At 46.1% G+C, this 23,935-nt stretch overlaps 2 protein-coding genes across 8 annotated transcripts in view; both read left to right on the top strand.

Annotated features, from left to right (window-relative positions):
* CASP7 (caspase 7) overlaps window positions 1–14,138 on the top strand; it is a 30,704-nt gene extending 16,566 nt beyond the window's left edge. For both annotated transcript variants that reach the window (XM_060641446.3, XM_060641445.3), the window contains exons 3-7: window positions 6,381–6,517; window positions 7,203–7,331; window positions 8,355–8,530; window positions 8,888–9,017; window positions 12,507–14,138. In XM_060641446.3, the coding sequence (XP_060497429.2) occupies window positions 6,381–6,517; window positions 7,203–7,331; window positions 8,355–8,530; window positions 8,888–9,017; window positions 12,507–12,730 (796 nt within the window). In that variant the 3' untranslated portion in view covers window positions 12,731–14,138. The remainder of the gene's footprint in view (window positions 1–6,380; window positions 6,518–7,202; window positions 7,332–8,354; window positions 8,531–8,887; window positions 9,018–12,506) is intronic.
* Window positions 14,139–14,171: 33 nt separating this feature from the next.
* The window catches only part of PLEKHS1 (pleckstrin homology domain containing S1), a 36,934-nt gene continuing 27,170 nt past the window's right edge, over window positions 14,172–23,935 (top strand). For 4 of the 6 annotated variants that reach the window (XM_060641436.3, XM_060641434.3, XM_060641435.3 and 1 more), the window contains exon 1: window positions 14,263–18,830. In XM_060641436.3, coding sequence (XP_060497419.2) covers window positions 18,796–18,830 — 35 coding nt within the window. In that variant the 5' untranslated portion in view covers window positions 14,263–18,795. Of the gene's footprint in view, window positions 18,831–23,935 lie in introns of all 6 variants that reach the window. The other 2 variants (XM_060641433.3, XM_060641431.3) reach the window with 2 other exon arrangements.

Genomic DNA, 23,935 nt, shown 5'->3' with positions numbered 1-23,935 from the left:
CATTGCACACACAGTGGCATTTCCTGGAAGCGTCTCAGTTGCGTTGTCCAAGTAACAGCAGTGTAACATTTCACTTGACTGTCACCCCTAGGAGACCTCGCAGTTTTCACGGAAAGCTGTGGATCACACACACGTGACCCTAAATACGGTCTCGCTGCTGCCGACTGGCACCTTCCCCAGGCCGTGCTTCCCGAGCTGTATCTGGTCCGAGCTTCTGGCCAAGAACCGAGGGTCCCAAAGGCCGTGCCCACACGGAGAATGATGTCTGAGAGCGGAGGGTGAACTGGCCCTGGGGACCGCAGTGAGAGCTGAGGGTCCGGGGAGCCCAGGCAGCAGGCAGACAGGCTAGTGCTGAGGCCCTCACATGTCAGAGGCAAGCGGCTCCATGAAGACACCCAGGTCCGGCTCTGATCCTCTAGGTCTAAGCTTGAGGCCCCGGGAATCTGGGTGTTAATAGAGACAAGAAATGTGGGAATAGGAAACTTCGTGTTGGACCTGTGAGTGAATCTGGGCTCTACCCCTGTGTGGCTTTGTGTTCTCAGGCAAGCTAATGTCATGGGGCCAGCGCCTGACAGAGTGGTCGTCAAGAGCACATGAGGTAACGTATACAAGGCAGTGAGCGTTCCAGAATGGTCCTTCTTAGAACTGTGTTTATTACCAGCACGGTTATTGACACGGAGAGGAGGAAAAAGCTCAAAAGGTTAGGGAAGAAAATCACGTGTAAGATCACAGTGAAAAACAGAAACACGGTGTCTCTTTAACAAGTAGCACAAAAAAAGTCTGAATCCAGTAATCTTCAACATAAGCCAAGTAACGGAATCTGTTTGCAGCAGGTGATTTTTAACTACTAAATCATTTTTTTTAATTTTCTTTTTTTTACATTTATTTATTTTTGAGAGACAGAGAGAGACAGAGCACAAGTTGGGGGAGGGGCAGAGAGAGAAGGAGACACAGAATCCGAAGCAGACTCCAGGCTCTGAGCCATCAGCACAGAGCCCGACGCGGGGCTCAAACTCACAAACCGTTGAGATCAGGACCTGAGCCGAAGTCGGACGCTTAACCGACTGAGCCACCCGGGCGCCCCGCTACTAAATCATTTTTATTGTAACCTTTTGAATAATTAATTCAGTCACATGTACTAAAAAAGATATATCGTCAAATCCTTCCTCCTTCATGCTGCCCTTGCCCCAGGGCCCCTATTTACACAGGTAACCACTCTTTGTGATATACAACTACCGTTAGTAATAATAACATTTAGGTACTATTTTCTGCAGGCCATAAGCTGTTCTGAGTGCTTTTTGAATATCCGCTTGTTTATAAGCCGGGAGGCAGATGTTGTAATTTTGTTCTTTTTACAAAGGAGGAATCACAGAGGGGTTAAGCAACTTGCTGATCACTCGGCTCTGTAGTAGAGCCGGGTTTCAGAGCCAGGCAGCCCAGCCCTGGAATTAATGAGTTTACCCATTATGTCACCCTTCAAGAGTCTTTATGCAGGTACAATCGAATGTAAACGTAGATTTTCCCCTCATCTTCCCCTAAAGGGTGGTATACTATTGCCATCGTTTTGTCCCTCTGTTTTCTTTCATACTTAACCTCCACCTTGGAAATGATCCCACGTAGGGACACAGAGAACTTCCTCATTCTTCCCTGCGGTACCGTGTTATTTTGATTAAACACCCTGCCCTTCGCGGTTCGTCCAGGAAGTAGAGGCTGAACTGGATCTTTGTACCTGTCTGCAGGTCATTATGGGAGGGGCCGACGGGACACATTTGTGTCTTCCAGCCGGGCCTTTCCACAGTTGGAAATAAGAGCCTCGGGGGTGGGGTGGGGTGGGGGAAAGGGAAGAAAACCCACCAGGCCACGAGTGTCTCCAAATAGCCTTAGGGGTCACGCACAAGAGAAGTTCTGCAGTGGAATAACTGTCCTGTGTGGGTAAACATGCAGCAGCTAGGGACTATCCTAAAAGAGTCGCCTCTCAGAAGTCATTTCTCTTCCCAAATGTGAGGCTGTACTTAATATCTCTGCAGCAGCCTTGCAGGCAGAATGGGCAAAATGGAAGTGAAGGCCTTGCTCTCGCTGGAGTCTTTGAAGGGAGAATGGGACAGAAAGGGCGCTAATCCCCAGGAGAGGGTGCTGGGAAGCCTCGAGGCTAGTCAGTGAGGGACTCTGATCTCTTGGACTCTGATTCTAGCAGAATGTATCTATTATGCCGTGGGCTTCGGTCCACATTTTTTTTTTTTTTTTTTTTTTTGTCCTGGTGCTCTCTCCATCTTGACAGCCCTTTCGTCCTTTTGTCTGTCCAGTGACATGCTTTAACCCGGTCACAGGGGTTGCTTCCCCACAAGTTAAGCTGCAGATGGAATTTTCCCAAGGCCGGTGCCTCTCTTAAGAAGATGAAGTCAGGGGCGCCTGGGTGGCGCAGTCGGTTAAGCGTCCGACTTCAGCCAGGTCACGATCTCGCGGTCCGTGAGTTCGAGCCCCGCGTCAGGCTCTGGGCTGATGGCTCGGAGCCTGGAGCCTGTTTCCGATTCTGTGTCTCCCTCTCTCTCTGCCCCTCCCCCGTTCATGCTCTGTCTCTCTCTGTCCCAAAAATAAATAAAAAACGTTGAAAAAAAAAAAAATTAAAAAAAAAAAAAAAAAAAAAAAAAAGAAGATGAAGTCAATGGAGTAGAATTGATTGCTCTCTAATACACATTTGGGATCTGGAAAGACCTGGGTTTAACAAAAAGCTATTTGGGGTTAGAAGGAAAAATAAACGACGGACTCAAATCCAGAAAGAGGAAGGAGATACTCCTTTCATTTTGAAAAATGAGAGTTCAAGTTAGGGGCCGGTAAGGTAAGGGAATCCCCTCCCCTTTGAAATATTTACCAGGGATAAGAATCACATTTCATATTCAATTTTAAGGTACTTTTCATAACCATGGAAATTTCTTTAAAGTGTATCTATCATTATTCCCCTTTTGTGTTCGTTTTTTTAAAAATTGATTTTCCAAATCCTATTCTGATAAAAGCCGAGTCCTTTTTTTTTTTTTTTCATGTAACTTACAACCAAGCCTGTTTTTCTTATAAAAGATGCTCACTGGCATCTTTTGTTTTGCTCATCATTGGGGATGGGCTAATGACAGCTTTAAAAAAAAAAACCACAGCACATTTATTACTTGGATGTTCTTGTACAGTTTGTTTTAGGATAACTCATATAGCAGAAGATAGAAGTAGAGTCTTATCTCTTAGAGATCCTCCAGCCTGCTAGACTTTATGCTGGTCTTATTTCGGGTCTTTGAGTGGCCTTAAATTAGCTAAAGACCTGTCAGGAGGAAATGAGAAAATGCAGGGAGAATTTTAACAAGGTCCTGGCCCATAGTAAGCCCTGACAAATGTTAGTTGTTATCAGTACCTATGGAATGGCCGTAATTAAGCCACCTGCCCCAACTTCAGAGGCATCAATTGAAGACCAAAGACTTTGTGTGCATATGAAGGACTATGTGCAGATAATCTGCCTCATGCACAGAGGACACTGTCAGTGTGGGTCGTTGACAGGGAATTCAGAAGTAAATCCTACGTTCCCATACATGGCATGCCCTTGAACACCACAGAAGCTCACTTTGCTGGTATTCGTCTCCTCTGAGCTTTTATGGAGGCCCGGGAGGGAAAGAAGACTCCACAAGAGTATTTGCTGCCCATCAAGTCGGCCATCTGATTCTGTGACGGTCACAGAAGGCTGTTTTCCAGGAAGGGGGCTCGGTGCTCTGTGAAGGGTTCCCTTGGGCAGATTCTGAGTCTCAGTCCAGTGCTGGTTTGGGCTGCCTCCCTGGGGAAAGAAATGTGGAGAAGAACGGACATCACCCCCCTAGACTAGACAGAAAAAGTAGGGAAGAAGAATCGAGAGATGGTAGAACAGATCGAGGATGTTTTTCTCTGAAAAATCAGACGATATCACGGAAGAAAGTTGGCCTTATTAAAATTGGAGGATAAAGTGGTGTAGCGGTTGAAAAACAGCAATCGGCTGTCTGGAGATTCGACATAGAGAGCTACTCTGTAATCTGGACCCAGGTAGGAGGGGCGACGGCAAAGGCCATGTCCTTCCAGAGACTCTGAGAAACTACAACAGTGAGATTCAGTGAAGCCTGGGGGGGGGAAATACCCTCGGGCCTGCATTTGTCAGGTACCAAGCTGAGTTTTTATTTTCACTCTACTCCTAACAACTTTTGATGACAGTTTTGCGACAGTGGTGGATGAGTCTTCTGACAGATAGGCCAGGGCGTGGGACTCTGAAACACCAACATGGGATGCTGACCGTCACCTGAGGCCGACGTGTTGGTCTCACTGTGCTCATCACTGCCTGGCTGACCTTGAACAACCCCTGCCTCTCTGTGGACCTGTTTCCTTATCTGTAAAATGAGGGGATAGGACTTGATTCATTCATTCACAGAAGACTTTTTTTCAACCTAATTGCCCTGACTAGAACCTCTCCTGCAGTATTTAACAGAAGTGGCCAGAATGGACATATCTGACCTGTTTTTGACCTTAGGGGGAAAGCGTTCAGTCTCTCATCATTAAGTATGGTATTAGCTGGGAGTTTTTCATAGATGTCCTTTTCCAGTTGGATTAGTGCTATTGTAATCCTAGTTTATGTAGCATTTTTATCATAATAGGGTACTGTATTTTGTCAATTCCTTTTTCTGCATCAATGGAGTTGATTATATGGTTTTGTCCTTTATTGATATGATGGATTACATTCATCGATTTTTGGATATTAAACTAACCTTGAATTCCTGGGATCGATCACACTCGGGGATGGTCAATAATCCTACAGATTTGACTTGCTAGTATTTTTTGAGAGTTTTTGCATCTATAATTATAAGGGATATTGGTGTGTAGTTTTTAAAAAAATATATTTATTTTTTATTTTTTTTTTAACATTTACTATTTTTGAGAGTGAGAGAGACAGAGCATGAGCAGGGGAGGGACAGAGAAAGAAGGAGACACAGAATCGGAAGCAGGCTCCAGGCTCTGAGCTGTCAGCACAGAGACCGACGTGGGGCTCAAACCCACAAGCCGTGAGATCATGAACTGAGCCGAAGTCGGACGCTTAACCGACTGAGCCACCCAGGTGCCCCTCCAAAAAATATTTATTAACGGATAACTTATATGCCAGGCATTGTTCCCGGGACTGGGGACGCAGCAATTTTTCAGAACAGATTAAAAAAAAAAAAAAGATCTCTTCTATTGCGGAGCCTATATTCCTGTGGATGACTGGCACGGCTGCTTTCCACCCACATTTGACCTTTTTTTCTGTGTTCTCTCAATGATGCTTCATGTTCAGCCTCAGTGCCCATGTGCCAGACTTCTGGAAAGCTGGATGGTCAGTGTTTGGAGATTGGAAGGGGACTACTTTCTTTTTTTCTTTTTTCTTCTTTAAAGTTTATTTATTTATTTTTGAGAGAGAGAGAGAGAGAGAGAGAGCATGAGCAGGAGAGGGGAAGAGAGAGAGAGGGAGAGAGAAAGAGAGAGAGAGAGAGAGAGAGAGAGAGAATCCCAATCAGGCTCCGTACTGTCAGTGCAGAGCCCAGCGTGGGGCTTGAACTCACAAACTGTGAGCCTGAGCCAAAATCAAGGGTCAACATTTAACCGACTGAGCCACCCAGGGGCCCCAACTTGCTTTTTTAAGTTGCTGCTCCTTTTGTCCACCTTTTCACGTAACTGCTTCTACTATTAGGTATTAGCATTTTCTGTATGTGGATTCTTTCATCCAGTATTATATTTGCGAGATTTGTTTATGTGGCTTCTTGTTGTCACGGTTGGTTCATTCTCGTTGTTCTGTAGGATTTCATTATATGCATATTCAGTTTATTCACTGCACTGTAAATGCACATATGGATAATTTCCTGCTTGGGGCTATTGCTAGACAGTACCCCTGTGCACGTGTGTAGATCTTTCCTTTTTTGCAAACATATTTACTCTACTTTGGGCGATAGCCCCAGGAGTGGAATTGCTCTGTCATAGGATGTGTTTTAAGTTCAGTTTTGGTAGATTCTACGAGTTTTCCACCACGCAAGTCCAAAGTAGGTTCCCACAGCAATGTATGACAACGCCAGGTGTGAAACACGGTCACCAGCACGTGGTGGCCATCCTGGTGAGAGCGTCCCGGTATCACACTGTGGTTTTAATTTGCATCTCTCTGGCATGTAGCGAAACAAGGCAGGAGATCCCGTTCGTTTTAAATATGACAATTAAACAAAACCATCTGCCCCCCTCGGGCCTTTTTTCTTCACAGATACCGCAGCTTTCTTGGGCACCCCTTCCCTGCTAATAATAGAATCCAGAGGCCATTTCCATCCAAATGTCTTCCATAGCCTCTGACTGCCTTTATATTTCCCCAGTAAGAAGAAGAAAAATGGCTCAGGAAGATCAGTCACGACCACCCAGGACCAAGTGCCTGCGTATCAGTATAACATGAATTTTGAGAAGGTGGGCAAATGCATCATAATAAACAACAAGAACTTCGACAAAAAGACAGGTAAGTGTTGTGGGTGTAGGCTAACCTCTCCTGTTCCTTTCCATTGTCTTCAACTTGTATCAGACTTTGATTGGAGAAAGGCAATGTCCATCTGCTATGGCAGACAGCCCCCCATCCAATGCTATTTATGTGTCCGGGGGGAAGGGATGTGAGGACGCCAGAAGCTTTGGAATCGAAGGTCCCACCATGTGCATTACCTGATGCAAGACTGGGACCGAAGCGCTAAGAGTCAAGGGGAGCCTTTTGGCCCCAACTGGAGTTGCCATGATGAGGCTCACCTTCTGTGGGTGAGCTGAGTAACCCTCTCCTTTAAGTTTGCTTCATATATCAATTCCACATTAAAAAAAAATTAATGTTTATTTCTGAAAGAGAGAAAGAGTGCAAGTGGGGGCAGGGACAGAGAGAGAGAGAGGGAGACATAGAATCTGAAACAGTCTCCAGGCTCCGAGCTGTCAGCACAGAGCCCGACGCAGGGGCTCAAACCTGTGAACTGCGAGTTTGCGACCTGAGCCGAAGTCGGACGCCCAACAGACTGAGCCACCCACGCGCCCCGAGTTGCTCCCTTAAATTGTGACCTTGGGAGCATTTACACAAGAGCCAGCAAAGCTGCACTTACGTCTGACGGGGCGATGCTGGCAGGCAGTTCTCAGCCCGGGATTGCTCATCGTGGGCTTGATTCCCACAGGCATGGGCGTCCGAAACGGAACAGACAAAGATGCCGAGGCTCTTTTCAAGTGCTTCAGAAACCTGGGTTTTGACGTGGTCGTCTACAATGACTGCTCTTGTGCCAAAATGCAAGATCTGCTGAAACAAGGTGCGTGCCTACCCCCTCCCTCCGTCTCCTTCGTGTTCCCAGGAGGGGCAGCACGCCAGTGGGCTCGGAGATGGGGGGCCGCCTTTGCAGGACAGAGGGATTTCAGCCTGGGCAGCTTTTCCTTCGTCTGGACTACTCCATCCCTGTCTGCAGGCTGGGCGGGGGTCTCTCAGGAAACTTAGATCTCTCCCTAAAAAGATGAAATCTGCTCGTAGGACAGCAAATGATAGGTTTGGGATCTACAGAACAGTTCCAATTTCAAAGAGTTAATTCGTAGGGAAGGAACAAGTCTGTATCATTCTGTCCAGAATGGAGTTGAGATGTAAACTCTTTTCTAGTCCCCATGTACTTCAGAAGTGTTATTTTTTTTGAAGCTTCTGTATTTCTTTTGAGAGAGAGCGAGAGAGAGAGCAAGCAAATGTGCACATGAGCAGGGGAGGGGCAGAGAGGGAGAGAGAGAGAGAGAGAGAGAGAGAGAGAGAGAGAGAGAGAGAGAGAATCCCAAGCAGGCTCACCCTGTCAGCCCAAAGCCCAGCACAAGGCTGGATCTCACAAACTGTGAGACCATGACCTAAGCCAAAATCAAAAGTCAGACGCTCAACCAACTGAGCCACCCAAGCACCCCAGGAAGTACCTTCTTTTTAAAACAGATTTTACAGATGAGGAAACCAAGGCACAAAATGGTTAAGTAACTTGCCTGGTGTCACAGACCTAACAAGCAGTAGGGCCATGCCCTTCAGCACCCCAGTGTGCTGCCTTCCGGCAGCTGCCTGAACCCCCTCCCACACTTGGGGCACACATCCTCAGGAGGCAGTGCCATCTTGGTTTCAGACTGAGTGAGAATTCTAGAGTTCTCCGTGCCTCTCGCTTCTCTCCACTGGTCCTCCTTCTCTCTGGAGGGGTGCTCCTGCCCCTGAATACCTGTCCCGACAGCGGTCGCTGCCAGGCTGGGAAGGAGGACCCTTTTGAGGTCCCACAGGACTTACGTCTTAACCTTTCAATCTTCCAATGGCTTGCTTGCAGCCTCTGAAGAGGACCACAGAAATTCGGCTTGTTTCGCCTGCATCTTACTAAGCCACGGAGAAGAAAATTTAATTTATGGAACAGACGGCGTGACAGCGATAAAGGACTTGACAGCCCATTTTAGGGGGGACAGATGCAAAACTCTTCTAGAGAAACCCAAACTCTTCTTCATTCAGGTAACCCCCATACTGTCGAAAACAGGAAAGGATTACAGAGTGACTTGGGTCGGATCACTTTTACAAACGTACGTGCTGTTTCGGTCGGGGTTTGCAGACTGGGGTTTTGGTTTTCTACCTCTAATTGCTTCGCATCTGTATTTGCATCAGACCACGGATTGTGAGGGCTTCTTTAAGACACTGCAAGATTTTCATTGGCTCTGGCTTACTAATTCGACACAGGCTTTGTTCATTTATTTATTGATCAAATTCTTGCCGAACCCGCCACGCATAGCCCTCGGCACCGGGACGCAGCAGCGAAAAGCACACGCGTGCCTGTTCCCGACTCCATGGAGTGATCTCTGCTTTGTTACTTAGGCTTGCCGGGGGACCGAGCTCGATGACGGGGTCCAGGCTGACTCGGGGCCTATCAATGACACAGATGCCAATCCCCGATACAAGATCCCCGTTGAAGCCGACTTTCTCTTCGCCTATTCTACGGTCCCAGGTATCAAGACCATGCCACTCCATCAACACGCAGGCCTGGGGCTGTATCCCTTTCCTCTTGCTGCAGTGCTAAATTCCCTAAAACGCAGTAGCTTCCGATATACAAGTGGATTGTCTTCCGCTTCTGGAGGTCAGAATTCCGAAATGGGATGGCAGGGCCACATTCCTTCTGGAGGCTCCAGGGGGAAAATCCGTGTCCTTGCTTTTTCCAGCATGTTTGGGTTCCCTGCCTTGTGCTCCTCTTCCTCCAGCTTCAAAGCCAGCGATCTCACATCTCTGTGACTCTTCTGTGAACCTGTCCCTCTCTCTGACCACAGCTGGGACAGGTTCTCCTCTTCTCAGGACTCCTGGGATTAGGTCGGGCCCACCTGAGTAACCCAGGATACGCTCCCCCCTTACTTCCGTAACTGTGATCACATCTGCAGAGTCCCTTCTGCCAAGTCAGGTACCCTGTCCATGGGTTCCAGGGCTAGGGCGTGGACGTCTCCGGGGGCCATTGTTCTGTCTGCCACGGAGATGTGTTCGAGTTTCTCTCCAAGGAAGCTGAGCCCTTCCATTTAAGTATCACTACTATTATTGGTAATAGTAAGAGCAAACATTTCTGTAGCACTTACACCTTACAGAATGTCTTACAGAGTGTCTCTTACCTCTTATCATCCTCCTAATAATTGGGTAGGTGGTTAGGAAAGGTGTTACTGTCTTAATTTTACAGACTAAAAAAAATTTGAGCTGGGGTGAGCTTAAATGATATGCTCAAGATCCCAGAGAGATTTTGGTATAAAACTATAGCAGTAGCTCAGACCGGGATTCTTGACATTGTGACCCAGAAACAGGCACCAGAAAATGCCAGGAGTGAGCAAGCCTACCCATTTCCCAAGCTCCTTGTTTGCCTCAGTTCAGTAGAATTCCTTCCTGTGCTTTAGTAAAACCTATCACTTAGAAATGCCCTGTGGGGTAGTAGTTTGGTCAAGTGCTTGCTACAGAGGTATTGGTTGGTTACAGTAAATAGGTGTGTTTGGAAAAACAGCTCTGGCAGGATCTACAGATGAGGTTTCATGAGAATGACAGCTTCACACGTTTTAAGGATCACGTGAAAAAAAAAAAATAGTTTGGTCTTCCTGCTCTTGAGAGGGAGGCAGTGGCACGGGGTCATTGGTCTGGGTGAACAAACCCAAGGTAGAGCTGTTGGTGTTCTGAGCAAGGTCTGGCAGAAGTAGGGGAAGAAGGGTGAACTCCAGGGAGACTGGTGAGAGAAGCGTTCATAAAACGCCACCGTAACCGAGTCATGAAAAATCAGACAGCAGGGGAAGGGAAAGGTGGCTTGCCAGACTGAGTGCCAAGGGGTCAGAGGCAAAACTCAAAAGGCTGGACCACAGGGTGTGTTAGCCTGTGGGCTGCTGCAACAAAATGCCACAGACTCAAGGCAGAAATATATCTCTCGCCGTTCTTGAGGCTAGGAAATCCAAGACCCAGGTGCCTGCCATTTTGGTTTCTAGTGAGGGCCTGCTTCTTGGCTGGTAACCGTCTATTTCTAGCTCTGTCCCCACCCACATGGCAGAGAGATGGTGGAGGGAGAAGGTCTCTTCTGATCAGGACACTAATTCTTTGGGATTGGGGCTCCACCCTCATGGCCTCACTTAACATTAATTACCTTCAGAAAGGCCCTATCTCCACATCTAGTCCCATTAGGGGCTGGGTTCAACATTTGAGTTTTGGGGGACGCCGTCTATAGCACAGGATGTGACAAGGCACAGCACGGATTAAACCTGGATAGGTAAACAGGGGGGCCCCACCGTGGGGAGTCCTGTGTGCTATCCTAAGCGGCCTGAACTTCACCCTGATAATGAAGTGCAATGGAACTATTTCAGGTAGGAGAGTCACAGGGTGAGACTGGCTCTCTGGAAGACCATGTAGGTCAGGGGTTAAAGGACATGAGTGCAGGGGCAGTACTGAAATGGAGGTGACTGTCCGTGACCAGCCTCACTAGTTCATTGTATTGAACGAGATGCGTTCCGTGAGCCCTTCTGAAAGTGAATTGTGTTCTGGTACTACTAACACCATTGGGCTTAAATCCTTGCACCGGTGGTTACCAGTGCGCCGCGGGAAGAATTCTAAGTGCCTCGATCATGTCACAGAAAAAGGTTATTTCTGCTTATTGTACAATTATTCAATAAGCGATTGCCATAAATTATAATGGTCTCGTTCAACTGGTGAGACCGCTTAGGACTAGGGGCACAAATCACAGCTCGTCATGGAAGCCAAGGGCGACTTTATTTTGTTGCATGCTGTCCTTTTAAACCGGAGGGAATGGGGGTAAGTGAGGGGAAGATTCCCTTGCCCTTGTATGGAGGCATCAGCAGGTCCCTGGCTTTACAGCTCATGTTAAGATATGAGACAGTATTGTCACTTTTCAAGTCACAGGCAGTCACAGCACCGTAACCCGAACGTCCAGCCCAAAATAACAATTAAAACCCTGAACCTAATTTGGCTTTCCATTTCTTCTGATCCCAGATCAGCCCCGCTATAGGTCTAAGGTGCTAAAGGGGCCTTGATCCTTCCCCTTACTCACCTCCTCCCCCATTTGCCAGATCCTTTTTAGGTTCTCCCAGAGCCAAAGATGGGAGGGAGGTGAGTTAAGGTAAACTCCGGGTCCCATAGTCACCTGGCTTCTTGCGCTCTGAACCTGTGAAATGCTAAAGGCTGGGTGCTTTCTCCTTGGGCACTTTCCTGAACTGCTGGGTTTCCTGGACCCTATACCTCCTTGGCTTTGGATTTGCGTCTCCATTCCTCGCTGTGCGTCGTGATTCCTTCCTCCTCTTCTGGGCATCCTCCAGGGCACTTGTCCAGCCTCTTCCTGCTGAGGTCTCCTTGTCCCTCCAAAAAATCGTGTTGGACAGGACCCAGGGAAGACTGAGAGCCAGACTCTCTCGGCCACAGACCATATCGGTCCATGAGAAGCACACCCCTTGCCCTTGTGATGGTGGCCTTCCCAGAGCTACAGGCTCTCTGGGCTCTACCCATAAGGCAGTTGGTCATTCAGCCAAGTCTTACTTTCAGATTTCTCCATGAGGAGCTTGGCTCCAGTTCTGGGTCCCCCAACAGCAGGAACACATCTCAAAATTCTCTGAAATCTCCTGCAAATTCCTCTCTTGTGAGGCTTGGATTGGAAAGTAGCTCTGCCCCCAGAGGACAGCGAGGAGTCCCAGAGTTAACAAAATGCTTCTCCGGCATTTCCTTTGAGCACTTGGGTATTTGATATGCATCCACGCAGGAACACCAGGCCTTGCGTTGAGCATCTTTACGCAGCCTTCTAAACCTACGATGCGTGCTCTGTGAGCACACGAGCATAATTCTCACCGGGGACTTGCACGCAGAGAAGAGTAAGATAATTTCAGAAAAGCAGGTGTGGAGGCCCCGTACACCAGGAGCTCATTCTTGGTGGTGCGGCCAGGCCAGCCAATCTGATCATCTCCTTTCTGTCTCGTTGAAGGCTATTACTCATGGAGGAACCCGGGCAGCGGGTCCTGGTTTGTGCAGGCCCTGTGCTCCATCCTGAACGAGCATGGCAAGAGCCTGGAGATCCTACATATCCTCACCAGGGTGAACAACAGGGTGGCCAGGAACTTTGAGTCCCAGTCTGATGACCCCTACTTCCACGAGAAGAAGCAGATCCCATGTGTGGTCTCTATGCTCACCAAGGAACTCTACTTCTGAAAATAACCATCCCAGGGATGCATTCTAGCCGAAAAGCTACGGATCATTCGTTCATGAGTTTTTTTTTTTTTGTTTTTTTTTTTTTAATGCTCTTGAAATACCAAGAAATTCTAAAGGATTTTAATTTTAGGAACACTTGTTGATTCAACAGGAAAGAAACTTTTCTGGTGCTGTCTTATGTACCTATGTTTTGGGAGAGTTTTGTTTTTGTTTTTGTTTTTTTTACAATGTTATCCATTTGATGACTTCGTAATTTCTTCTTAAGACTAATTTTCTGTTTGTATTTTTCTCCTTGTTGTCTCATTTAGTACATACAACAAAAACGACCTCTGCAGATGACTCTTGGCTGTGCCCACCATGATCAGTGGTGACACGGCAGACAGAGTCCTATTTGCACCTGGCAAAGAGCGTTCCAGTGCTTGAGAAAAAGCAGTGTGTGTTCACCTGTATTGCAGAAAGTGGGTATTGAGTGTGATTTGAGTGATTTTTCATTGGCTTAGGGCAGATTCTCACGCAAAAATTCCCAGAGAAGTTAAAGGAGAGGGAAAAAAAATCAATGAATCTAATACATATCAGACAGAAAACAGAAGCCATACTAGGTGTTTCAATAGAGGGGTTTTAATAGAGGAGATTGACTTACAAAGATAATCAAAAAGAAGCCAAATAAAAGGAATCTGGTACCACCGAGGGCTATGAAAAGGTGTGGTTCCCTTAATCCAGAAGCTGGGGTAGCCCACAGGAACTGGCCACATGGGCATGGTGGGAGCTGCCTGGTGAGAGCTGGGATCACCCAGGGATAGTGGGGGTTGGAGCCATGGCACAGACAAAGCCCCTGCCTGAGATGGGGCAATACCAGCCGAGTCAGATGTGGAAAAATACCCCAGCTTCATCTCTCCCGCCCTGAGTCTCCCCCTGGCACCCTACCCTACCAGCATTACCTGGAAGCCAGCTGGCAAGGGCCCTTGGAAATGTGATTTCATGCGGTACAGAGCACAGCAAAGCCTAGTGAGGCAGGGCAGGAACAAGAAATGGATATCAGAATGGCCCATAATGTGAATATAAGTCATCATATTCCCTGATGTTCAGCAATTCCTCCATTCAATCATTTATTCATTGCGTTGTCAGATAATCTACGTATTGCCCACTCTGTGCAAAATAATCTTTTTTTAGCTTTAACATATACCTGGAACTTGTTAGATTATTCCAAGCCTCATTCTGAGTAAATTTCTTGTTACCTCTAATTCTATTATGTGGGCAACGTTTATGGCAAAGATTCTCGCACTTTGTTTACAAGGTTACTTTTTGAATTCTTGATAAGTTACTATTTTATTCTGCCTAATAACTGGTTAACACACAGATGTTCATATTTATTGATTAAAATGTGGTTGCTTAATTCCTAACCTGCTCAGTTTGCTTTCCTTCTAAAGTTTTTTATGGCAGTGGAAAAATGGGAAAACAGGATACGAATTGACCTCACTGACTTGACCTCAACACATAATATAATTCATGTTTCTTTTGACGCTGGAACACCAATAGAACAGTAAGTAAATCATCACTTAGGAAGCTCAGAATCTTCACGTAAAAGGTTAGTTAGCTTAGAAAGCTGGTTGCAGTGGGCTACCATTTATTAATTTGTCAACAAAATCAGATGGAGTAGAAGTATTTTCTATATCAATAAGAACATTAGGGCCAGTGTATTAGATTTGTCTCTGGTTTCCTGCCATCTAAAGTATACCAAATGTACGAAATTTGTAGATCATGAATCAAGAATCAACAAGCATTATTCCTATCTTTCTCAGAATTCACCAGCTGTGTGTTCTTTGGAAAATAGACCGTCCTATTTAAGGAGCCTCTCATAGAAATAAATGTGCCTAAGTGCATTGTGATTGGAAGTAAAAATTACAGCACTCTAGTTACTTACCTTGTAAGCTCGCTTAAAGATCCCAAATGTCAGGGTTTGGGGCTTTTTACAAAATTCTCTGAGCGATCATAGGTATTAAGGTCACAAATAATGAACATTCCTTCATGTCCTTTAGACACGCGGCGCGGTGTAAATGGCTGTTAAGAAAGAGCCTTCATCCTTGAATACTTCATTGGGCAGACACTGCTTATCAAGATCCGAAATCCTGTTCCAAGTTGGTTATGTGCTCAGTCACACCTCCATTCTTAAACTTTCCTGATCCTTTTACAAACCAAAGTTCTGATAAGCACTCAAACCTGGTGATTACACATTCCTAGTTGTCATTGTTATTTAGAATGCAAGCTGCCCCTTGCAGGAGGAACAGGCAAAAAGCACCCTCTTGGCTCAGGAGGTAGACAGTGCATGTGTGTGGTGTCCTTGCTGGGACAATGGGCTCAAATCAGGGTTTCTCTTTAGTTTTTCTCAAGGTGCCATCAGCCTGTTTTAAGTGTTAGCTATTAATAACACTCGCAGTCCACTTTAGGCTCTGCCCTGAGCGTTTTCTCTGAGCAAATTTCCATAAACCATCTAAGCCTATTGTGTTTATGAATTGCCCAAAATAGGTCTCAGAGTGCTGGAGTTCAGTGTATTCGCATGGTTTAAAGCCTCGAGGAAAGAAAGGCTTTTCTGTGAGAAAGAAGATGATGTCTTCCGGAAGGGCACAGAGCCTAGGCGACAAATTATTTTGTCCAGTCTCGCAGCCTATCACCTGAAATCTTGTCACCAGCGACTCTGGTAACCGGAGATTGCCTTTGGACTCCGTAGGAGCACACACCTGCTTGTAGGCCCTTTTCCAGCAAACATCTGGCCAAGTGAGAAGGAGGTGGTCACTGGGTTAAAGCAGCAATTCATCTGTGTCATGAGGCAGGGAGACAAATTAACAGCAGCCTAGATATCACTACTTTCTGAAGGCATGTGACCCTTAAGAGTTCTCCAAAGATACGCAGATCGAAACACCAAAGCCCTACTAAATGCTGGGTGTTGGATTAGGGGTGGGGCTGAAAAAGATGACCAGGAAATGATGCTTTCCCCAGAGGAGGTTAACAAATCACGCCAGTAAAACAGTGGCTGTAAAGGAGTTGTGCTCACATGACTCTGGAATGCAGATAAGGGGGTGTCCCACTGCTTGAGGATTCCGAGAGGGGTTCCTGGAGGAAATATCAAATCCTCTTTCATTTTAGGCACCCCAGAAAGGGTGAGAGGAGGCAGTACAGAAGGGGAATTTTTTTTTTTTAATGTGACTTTTTCACTTTAGAGGTTCTCAAGCTCTGGATGCCTGAGAATCCTAGGGGTCTGTGTATGAAGCAGATTCCTGCACCCCCATCGACCCCCGATTGTAATTCTGTATTCCTGGAATGGAGACCAGGAATCTGCTCATTTAACAAACCTACCTGGATATTCTTATGTAGGGGTTTTATACTAATCTCAAAAGTCTCCCTTGCAGATCAGCAAGGCCTAAATGAAACAGCTGGAAAAAGATCACCAAAGGGCCAGCAACGTATTGGCTGTTCACGAGAGCCGGTGTCTTAGCTCAGGCTGCTGTAACATCACCGTGGAGTGGGCAGCTTAACCAACAAACATATGTTTCTCACAGTTCTGGAGGCTGGCTGGGAAGTCTAAGATCAAGCTGCTGGCAGATTCCGTGTCTGGTGAGAGTCTACTTCCTGGGTCATAGATTTCACGTTTCTGCTGTATCCTCACATGACAGGAGGGATAAGGACCTTTCAGGGGTCTCTTATGAGGGCACTAATCCATTCATGAGGAGCCTACCCTCACAATCTAATCACCTCCCAAAGGACCCACCTTCCCATGTCACCATATTGGGGGCCAGGACTTCAACATATGAATTTTAGGGAGACAAACATTCAGTCCATATCACCTGGCTAGGCATCTTACGCCAAGATTGAAGAGCAAAGGATCCAAGGCACGCATGTGCTCAGACCACTTGCCCAGGAACTTCAGAGGCTGTACAGGAGCCTCAAGGCCATGGCAACTTTTAGAGGAAGCCCATGACATGTCAGGAAGGAGCAGATGGCAGACGGCTTGCAGTGGATGGGTCCAGGTGCACTGCTTCTCCAGCTGCTTTCAGCAGGCACACTTCTTTCTTCTTCCTCTCCAATCACTTAGGCAATCATTTCTAAGGAAGATAGGCCACCCGTGTTTTCCCTCCTCTGGTACTTCATGGGTACCACAATGCAAAACACTCCCTTTGACAACATTACTAACATGTTTAAAGGAACTTCCCTCTACAACACCTTTCATTATGAATACATTAGAATACAGTATTCTAATAAATTAGTGTTAAGTAGGGAAGGGAAAAAAAACCAATTTTCAAGTGAATGTTTTTTTCATACCAGGGTAAAGGGCTAACTCTTAAAAGCTTAGGAAAATCAGCTTTTGCAAATTATCTTTTCTGAAGCTTCCAGCTGTATTGAATGCTGACAGGTTTTTAAGCACTGAGATGAAAGAGACAAATTCTTTTTTTTGCATTGCTAATTGCAATTCTGCTGAGCACTATGAAGCCTGCTTTCCTCTTGAGACATTTGCCAGCATACGTTAATCGCACAAATATTTACAGACTGCTAAAGCACAGGGGCAGCTTATACCAAAAAAGATACAGAACACTTGAAAAAAAAAAAAAAAAGCCTTTCTGACACATCACATTTGTGGCCAGCTACCCAGAATCAGTATAAACTATTTGCCCCTTAGCCTCAGCCAATGTGTTTAAAGAACATTGTCCCTGGGTTGATTTAGTGTTTACTTGGCTGCTAAAGTCTTTCTTCAAAAGCCTTGACACTTCTTTCCCTCAGGGTTAAAAATAAGGTTTCCAAAAATGTATATTCATCTTATGGATTGCTGTATTGTCAACCATTAATCTCTCAGGCCACCCAGATGGCACAGAAGAGGTCTATCCAGTGGTTTCCGAACCCCAAGGAGCTTCAGGAAGCTAAACAGAGCAAGCTAGACGACTTGACTAGCAAAGCCACAAACTCTTAGTACCACCTTGTTTTCCTAGCATGCTAGTTAAGAACAAAGGCTCTGGACTCCCGACAGCCCTGTTCAAATCCTTGCTTTGTCACTTCCAAGTCGAATGACCTTGAAGAATCTCTCAACCTCCATAAACCTTGTTTCTCCATCTTAAAATGGAAATAGTCCTATGTAGGTAGAGCCTGTAAGGAGTAAATGAAATAATGAATACAAAACACTTAGCACAATGCCTGGCACACAGAAACTCCTGAATAAATGTTTGATGGTGTTTTTTAAACCAGTGTGAACTTATAAATAATTTAGGCCACAGAAAGAAGAGAGGGAAAGGTGGGAAAAAAGGAAGCACAAGTGGATCCTAATATCCAAAAGAGCCTCTTTTGAGAATAATGGCTACCCATGCAGAAGAGAGGAGGGACATGGGCAGGAGCTCAAGCTGGCAAGTTGCTAAAAGATCACAGGAAGGCAAGAGAGTGTTATAGCCTCAAGCCAAAGCTTCAGGGTATACAGGTGCCCAGGAAAATACAGGGTGCCCAGTTAAGTTAGAATTTCAAACATTTTTGGGGTTTAAGTATATCCCAAATATTGCATGGAACATACTTACGTTAAAAAATTATTGCTGGGGCACCTGGGTCTCTGGGTTGGTTGAGCGTCCAACTTCGGCTCAGGTCATGATCTCACATTCGTGGGTTCAAGGCCTGCATCAGGCTCTGTGCTGACAGCTCAGAGCCTGGAGCCTGCATCGGGTTCTGTCTCCCTCTCTCTCTGCCCCTCCCCTGCTCACGCTCTGTGTCTGTCTCTCAAAACTTATTAAAACATTAAAAAGTTAAAAAAAAAAAAAAAACTTAAAAAAATTATTGCTTAATTGAAATTCCAATGTAACTGGGAATCCTGTTTCTGAGAGGTTTTGTTTTTTTTTTGTTTTTTTTTTGATTGTTTTTGTTCTGTTTCATTTTGTTGTTACTGTTTTGGTTTTTTGTTGTTGTTTGTTTGTTTGTTTTGCTCCATGTGGCCACCCTGGCCCTAACTTCGCAGGCAGCTGCTCTGGCTGTCCTCACCTCATCTTGGCCCTGAATTCCCACCTCACGTTGAGAGGAGTCAGAGAAATAATGTGTGGGAAATGGCTTTGCAAACTCCAAAGAACTATAACATCAAGTAAGGAGACATTTCTTTCAGTGGGCGTTGTTATGAAAACACTGAGTCATCAAGCAAGAGCTGGGTCTTTGTGAATTTAAGGAGATGTATGGAAAATTCCGAGGAGTTTGGAGAGTGTATTCAGAAGGGGAGCCTCAAAGGACCCCAACGAGAGGGACTAGACGTGACCCTGGTCAACTGTGGCTGCACTGAGACTTACCTGGAGTGCTTTTCCGGTCCCCAGGGAGCACCTAGACCAAGTGAGTCAGGACCTCTGAGAGTGGGGCCAGGACCAGTGTCGTTAAACCTCTCCATGTGATTCCATTTTGTAGCTGAGCTTGCAGACCAGTGGTAGAATACACCTGTAAAAGGGACGTTGAACAGGTGAGACACCTTGGGCCCTGGGGTCCCAGGGAGGGATAGTTAACACCCCTTAGTGAGGTTGGATGTAAGAAGGGGAGGGGAAAAAAAGAAAAAGAAGAACAAGGGAGGAGGGAATTTGTAACGATAAGATTTATTCCATCTGCTTTTTAAAATTCTTTTTTTAATGTTTTAAAATAATATAAATACCCAGGGCAAATTTTTGAAGCCAGGAGGTTTGAATGTGAGTGAAAGGGAGTGGGTTAAATAAGAAAAGCAGGCGGGAATTTTCTATATTTAATCAAGCAGCACCTAACAGCCACACACCCAGTGGGGACAGTGGTCCCTCTCATTTGGGAGGGCCAAAGGATCCGTTTGTGATTGAAAAGAACTGTGTTGGAGGGTTGTACTTTCTGTGAAGTCACAGATGGCTCACAATTTTTCTTCTAACTTATGACAGGACTTGTGGTAGCTGAGGACCAATTTCTCTTTCAGGCACAAAGATTTAGAAGGTGTGGGTGGTTATGTAAAAATGTAGGAATTCATGTGCTGAGTAAGTGACACCTACATGAGAAGCCACCACTTGTCTTTGATTAGCCATGACAGTCACCTAACGGGAAGTGTGTATTTTCAATCAACAAATATTTATTGAACTATGTGCTGAGCACTGTTCTTGGCATTGGTATAGAACAGGTAATAAAACCGTCTTGGTCCTCGTGGAATTTATATTTCAGTAGAAAAGACAGTTCATATAATTTCAGGAAGTGAGAAGAGGGTATACGGAAAGATATAAGAGGATAAGGAGCTCAGGAATGGTGGAGTGGGCAGAGGGCAAGTTAAGTTAGGTGGAAGGCTGAGAAAGCCCTTTCTAATGCCTACATCTGAGCAGAAGCTTGAATTAGAGTGAGGGGTGCACCATGTGGATATGTGAAAAAGGGTTTTAAGCAGAACAAGCAGCAAGTGCAAAGGCCCTGAGGCAGCTACCACCTGGCCCTGTTTAAGAAACATCAAGAAAGCCAGTGCTGCAGAGCAGGGTGCTGGGAAATAAGGATGAAAGGCAGACAGGGCCAGATCATGTAGGGGCTTTCGATCAAGGTGAGCACCTTGGATCTCGTGCTAATGCAGTGGGATGGAAGCCATTGGAGAAATTTGAGCAGGGAAGTGGTAGGATCTGATGAACCGTTGTGAAAGACACAACAGAGGGAAAGAGTGGAAGAAGGGAGCCCAGGTGGGAAGCTGTTGCTGTCATTGCCTAGGTTAGGTGGGATGATGGCGGGTTGGAGCGGCCATGGAGGTTATGAAAGTGGTCGGATGTGGACTTTATTTTGGAGGTAGAGCCAGCAGGAGTTGCCGACAGATTTGAAGTGAGATTGTGAGAGAAAGCTAGAAACTGAGGATGCCCCCCAGGTTTATGGCACAAGTAGGTACATAAATGGTGCCAATTCCCAAGATGGGTAACACATTTGGTAGGAAGGGTGCAAGCAGTGAAATCAACGTTGGTGTTTTGCACAAGCTGCGTGAGCTACCTATCAGCTGAGGTGGACCCTTCCACAAACCCCCCCAATCCCCATTCTCCCTCTATTAGTTCTCAATGGCTGCAGGAACAAATGAGTGCACATTCAGTCACTTAAAACAGCACCAATTGGTTCTCTTAGAGTTACAGAGGTCAGAAATCTAAAATCCAGGTGTTGGTAGAACTGTGATCCTTCTGAGGATTTCAGGGGAGAATCTATTTCCTTGCTTTTTCCAGCATCTAGAGGCTGCCCACATTCCTTCTCCCTTGGTCCCTTTCACTATGTTCAACCCAGGAATGTAGAATTTTCTCTCTCCTGTAACCAAACGCCTCCCTCCTCTAAGGACCCTTGTGATCACATCAGGCCCCTCTGGCTAAACCAGGATAATCTTTCCATTTCAAGATCTTTAACTTACACCTGCATGCAAGGTAACGTAAGGTAACGTATTCATAGACTCCCGGGAGTAGGATGCAGACATCTTGGGGGGGATCATTATTTAGCCTTATCACTACTTCCTTATCCTCAAAAAACCCTGATGGAGGTCAAAAGAGCAAGGTGCCTAACTGAAACACCACCTTTCCCAGGCCTGCTTGCACAGAAAGGTGCCCAGAGCATCTTGGAAAGGAAACCAGGGCATGTTGATGGTGGTCACCCCTATCCCTCATTTTCATCACTTCAGGGCAGTGGCCTGCTCTCAAGTGCCAACAGCCACAGGCCTTTGCCTGAGGAGTCCCTCTGGTCTCCTGAGCCCACTTTGCTACATGTACGACAGGCCAGAAGTGCCCGAAATTAATGTCCCCCCGGTGATTGACAGGAGTCGGTGTATAAATACCCCAATTCCCTCCCCCCGGATGAGATAACAGGCAGGGGGTATGCTGGCTCCCCGAGTTTCTCAGTGGGCTTCAGCTCCAGTGACCCTTAGTGGTAACTTATCTGATATCAAGCCTTTTATCAACCAGCTTCCCTTCTTGGTTGTGAAACAGGAAAAATAATATAATATCTGCCTTGCGTCCCTCAAAAGGTTTTTGTGTGTCCAGAAGGAGACACTGCAAATGCTTTGTAAATGGTAAACTACAGAATCATTTAAGGTGGTATTACGAGACCCACAGACTATTAGGGCTGTTGAGTACCTGAAGGTCATCTTGTTACCCCAGAAAGAGAAAGAGGATAACTCCAAGGGCTCCTAATGAATGGAAGCAGACCAGAAGGATAAATGTGGTGTCCTAATTCTGGATCTGGTGGGGTTTGGCTCTATCATGATGTTTATTACTAAGTTCTCTCTTAGATGATTTCTGAGCCTCCTGGGGCCTCTACTTATTCATATGAAACATAGAAAGAATGGCCTGCAGTGACCCTGTCACTATGTAGAGTACTTTGGGAGAGTCTTCAAAATCAGGGAGCCCAGCCCTTCTCATTAGAGGTGGGGATTATGCATAATCTCAGTTGCAAATTGCAGACACAATGCCATTAATTTATTTGACAAAGATTTGTAAAGAACTTACTACCTTCTGAGCACTATTGTAAATTCTTTACAACCATCTGCTCATTTAATTCCTATAACCACTCTATCAAGTAAGTACTATTATTATTCTCACTTTAGAGACGAGGAGACTGAGGCATAGAGAGGTTAAATGACTTCTCCAAGATCACAGAGCATAGCAATGAACCCGGGAAGTCTGACTCCATGCTCAAAAATGCTATGCAGTGCTGGGGCACTTGAGGGGCTCAGTTGATTAAGCATCCGACTCTTGGTTTTGGCTCAGGTCACTATTTCAGGCCCCATGTCAAGCTCCATGCTGACAGTGCAGAGCCTGCTTGGAATTCCCTCCCCTTCTCTTCTCCCCCTCCCCTGCTCACTCTCTATTCCACCCCCCTCAAAATAAATACATAAACATCTTAAAAAGAACACAAAAAAACTATGTCGAGAATACTGTACTATGCTGAGTTGCCTTCTTTTTTATCATTTTCTCCTTCCAAATTCCCTCCCACATCTATCCCTGGGCCAGTTCCTAGTGTTCAAATCATAACATCTCTCAATCAAAATGATTTCCATTTGCACAAGACAATTTAATGTAAATTGACTTAAATAGTCAAGGGAATATCACTTCCTCCTAATCAGTGAGTCCAGAGGAAGGATGGAATTCAAGCATGGTTTGACCCTAAGTTTGCCAGTCATCCAGACAGAAGCTCTGCATCTCTGTAATTCTTTCAGCTCTGCCCTTTCCTTATCCTGTCTTTTAATTTATTTATTTATTTTTGGTTCGCGTCCCTCAAGGAAGCAAAACGCTCTTCCGTCCACACATTGCACTATCCAGAGAAAGAAAGGGAGCCTTTGACCCAGCATCCCACTCATGAGGCAGGTTACTTCTGCCTCTGAACCAGTGGCTGAGGCCAAGGCTGGGATCCAGAGAGTGTCTGCTATCTAAGAATCATGTGCACCCCAGGGATAATTAGGAGGCAGTGGGAGGGTAGGAAGGCTTCAAGGCCCAGATGAGGTGCCACCTTCTCCACAAGATCTCCCTTTTGGTCTCATCATCTTCCGTCTTTGGAAGAACAGCTCCTTTCTCTGAATTCCCATGACTCTTGATCTCCGTTGCTCTGACACCATTCACCACTTCATATTCATCATTTTGGATTCCTCCTGGATCATCTCCACTTGACTCTCCACTATTTTCCACTCTTTTCTGCTCTGTTCACCCCAGCAGATGGGCCATTTCTCTTTTGTAACCCACTCCCATCAGATTTTCTATTCTACACCGCGGCACGAAAATAGCTCTTGCCAAGATCGTGCCCATCTTGCCAAATCCAGTGACCAGTTCTCAGTTCTCCCCTTGCTCACCCTCTTGGCAGCAAGTGACGTAGGGGACCCCTCTCTCCGCTCAAAGCATTTGCTTCCACTCCCAGATACCACATGGTTTTGTGTTGTCATGTACTTCTCTGACTGTTCTTTTCTACTCTCTTTTGCTGGCATCTCCCCCATCCTACCCCATCCCCACCCACCTCTGCTCTCTCCATGAGGGCCGTGGTTTTGACAGTGGCCACGTTCCCCTTCCTACAACCACTGCTCCCATGTCATGGCACCTCACCCACAGCTACTACTCTCATCAGAATCTGGAAACACTGCCCCCTCTCTTCTTATCCCCGCAGACCTGGAGGTGGTAAAGGTTTCCCACTATTGCTAGACACTGAATGCTTCATCGTGCCTTGCTGGGTCTCTTAATGCAGCCAACACCTCTGTAGACCGTCCCTTCA

Source organism: Panthera onca, chromosome D2 (assembly GCF_046562875.1).
Source record: "Panthera onca isolate mPanOnc1 chromosome D2, mPanOnc1 haplotype 2, whole genome shotgun sequence".
In the NCBI taxonomy this organism is placed as follows: Eukaryota; Metazoa; Chordata; class Mammalia; order Carnivora; family Felidae; genus Panthera; species Panthera onca.
The sequence above is the reverse complement of the archived record's forward strand: the minus strand, read 5'-3'. Positions and strand labels throughout refer to the sequence as shown.